General features: G+C 43.4%; 1 protein-coding gene across 1 annotated transcript; it reads left to right on the forward strand.

The window, feature by feature from the left end:
• Nucleotides 1-633: 633 nt before the first annotated feature.
• LOC104457411 (G-protein coupled receptor 12) lies at nucleotides 634-1,638 on the forward strand. Its single transcript, XM_010082545.1, has one exon. It carries the CDS (start codon nucleotides 634-636, stop codon nucleotides 1,636-1,638), a length of 1,005 nt encoding a protein of 334 aa, XP_010080847.1.
• Nucleotides 1,639-2,546: the final 908 nt, after the last annotated feature.

Here is a 2,546-nt window from a genome sequence, read left to right on the forward strand (position 1 = left end):
GGCGAAGCTTCTTCTCCTCCTCCTCCTCCCTTCCTTCCTTCTTTTCTCCGACTCGCCGGGGGAAAGCCCAGGTGACCGCCGCCGGGGGTGTGTGGTGGGGTGTGTGGTGTGGTGTCTGTGTCGAGTTTGGAAGTGCTCAGAGGATGTCGCCCACTCCTCCCTCCCCACCCCGGGCGGGGTTTCCTCACAGGGGGTCGGTGAAGGATTCCTCCCACTCCCTATCCTGGCTGCTCCCTCCGTGACCGAAAATAATCCCGTTTTGGAATCGCGGCTGATGAATAACGGGGTTTACACCGCCCCACAGCCGGTCTCCATCCCAAATTGCAGCGCCCAGGGGCTCCTTCCCCTGCCTGTGCCGCCTTCTCTGTGCGGGTGAAGGGAATTACGGTTGGGATCACTCAGCCTCCGTGTATCCGTCCCCTGGCAGATAATCTCGGGCAGTTTAAAATATTTTTTTGCCCCTCTGTTTTTTTGTTTTGTTTTTTTAATTGTCACATTTATGTAACAAGTACCTGCCTGCACGTGAGCTTGGTGTTGCCGTCTAGGGCGTTGCATGCTCTGGGGGTGCTGCATCCAGTGCTGTGTCTGAACATTAAAAAAAATGTCTTTCCGTTGAAGAAGACAGGGGTTAAAATGAATGAAGATCTGAAGGTTAATTTGAGCTGGCTGCCTCAGGATCATGTAGAAGCCAGCTCTACCGAGAATTCCTCAGCTGCAGGCTCCTCCCTGGTTCCTGCCGTAGACCCAGAGCCAGAGCTTTTGGTAAACCCCTGGGACATTGTCTTGTGTACTTCAGGGACCCTTATCTCCTGCGAAAATGCCATTGTGGTTCTTATAATTTTCCATAATCCCAGTCTTCGTGCCCCCATGTTCCTCCTGATAGGCAGCCTGGCGCTGGCAGATCTCTTAGCAGGCATTGGATTGATCATCAATTTCATTTTTGCATACCTTCTGCAATCAGAAGCTACAAAACTGGTTACGATTGGACTGATTGTTGCTTCTTTCTCAGCATCTGTTGGCAGCTTGCTGGCTATTACTGTTGATCGTTACCTCTCCCTGTATTATGCTTTGACTTACAATTCAGAAAGGACTGTCACTTTTACCTATGTCATGCTTATATTGCTCTGGGGAGCATCTATCTGTATTGGACTGCTGCCAGTAATGGGCTGGAACTGCCTCGGAGATGAATCCACCTGCAGTGTTATCAGACCACTCACTAAAAATAATGCAGCAGTCCTTTCGGTCTCTTTCTTGCTTATGTTTGCCCTCATGCTGCAGCTCTACATTCAAATCTGTAAAATCGTGATGCGCCATGCCCATCAGATTGCCTTGCAACACCATTTCCTGGCCACTTCCCACTATGTGACCACCCGAAAAGGAGTGTCTACTTTGGCCATTATTTTGGGGACTTTTGCTGCTTGCTGGATGCCTTTTACGCTCTATTCTTTAATAGCAGATTACACCTATCCTTCTATATACACCTATGCCACCCTCCTGCCAGCTACCTACAATTCCATCATCAATCCTGTAATATATGCTTTTAGAAACCAGGAGATACAGAAAGCACTTTGGCTCGTCTGTTGTGGCTGTGTTCCTTCTAACCTGTCTCAGAGAGCAAGATCACCCAGTGATGTCTGATTGACAGCTAGGAGGATGCTCCTTAACATGTTACTTTCCAGACATTCTTGCAACACTGTATTTGGTTTAGATGCATTCCTTAAATGGTGTGTGATGGGTTCATATAAAAACCACAGGATGCACTGACCTTTTTGTAAACAGAAAAACCCAGTGACCAAAATGAATTGAGTGGTTTAAGAGAGATTTCCAAAATGAAAATAATCAGTGTTCTTACAGATTTATAATACTGCTCAGGGTCTCTTTGTTAGATTGCCCAGACTTTGACATGTTTGCCATGATTTTACATTAAGTTTGCTAATTAAAATTAGATTGAAACAGCATACCTCCTTTGAAATTGTTTATGTGATCAAGTTTGGTCATACTGTATGTTAGTCTGTTGTCAGGATATTTTTCCCCTCTTTAATTCTTTTTAAAACAGAAAAAATAAGAAAGTCCGTGTCCTGTTACCCCATTTGTGTATCATCAGAACACTCTTCAAAATAATGGCCAATTGTACTGGTTTATATGGTATTTATTGTAATAATCTCAGTGCAACAAATTTGCTTTAAGTGAGGAAGTACTTGTATAGCTTTTTCTTTTACGTCTCAGCATGAATTAGTTTAATAATTATTTTAAAGGGTTACCTGTTTTCTCCAGAGTTCTGGCTGGATGTTAAAAACAGAAGATATGCTTTGCTTTTCTTTTTCAAGTCAGCTGTATGTTTTCACTTAGATATGGGACATCAGAGCTTATTATACTATTAATTTTAAAAATAATTCAGGGGGGAGTTTCCAAATTGATTAAACAATATGGCCTCTTTTGGCTATGTGTTTGTAATAGGTACAACACTGAGTTTCTCAGACAAGTTTTTCTTTTCAGAAGTGTATAAGAAAATATCTAATAAAATAACCTACAAATTACTTCCAACA

Source organism: Pterocles gutturalis, unplaced genomic scaffold (assembly GCF_000699245.1).
Source record: "Pterocles gutturalis isolate BGI_N339 unplaced genomic scaffold, ASM69924v1 Scaffold42324, whole genome shotgun sequence".
Classification (NCBI taxonomy): domain Eukaryota; kingdom Metazoa; phylum Chordata; class Aves; order Pterocliformes; family Pteroclidae; genus Pterocles; species Pterocles gutturalis.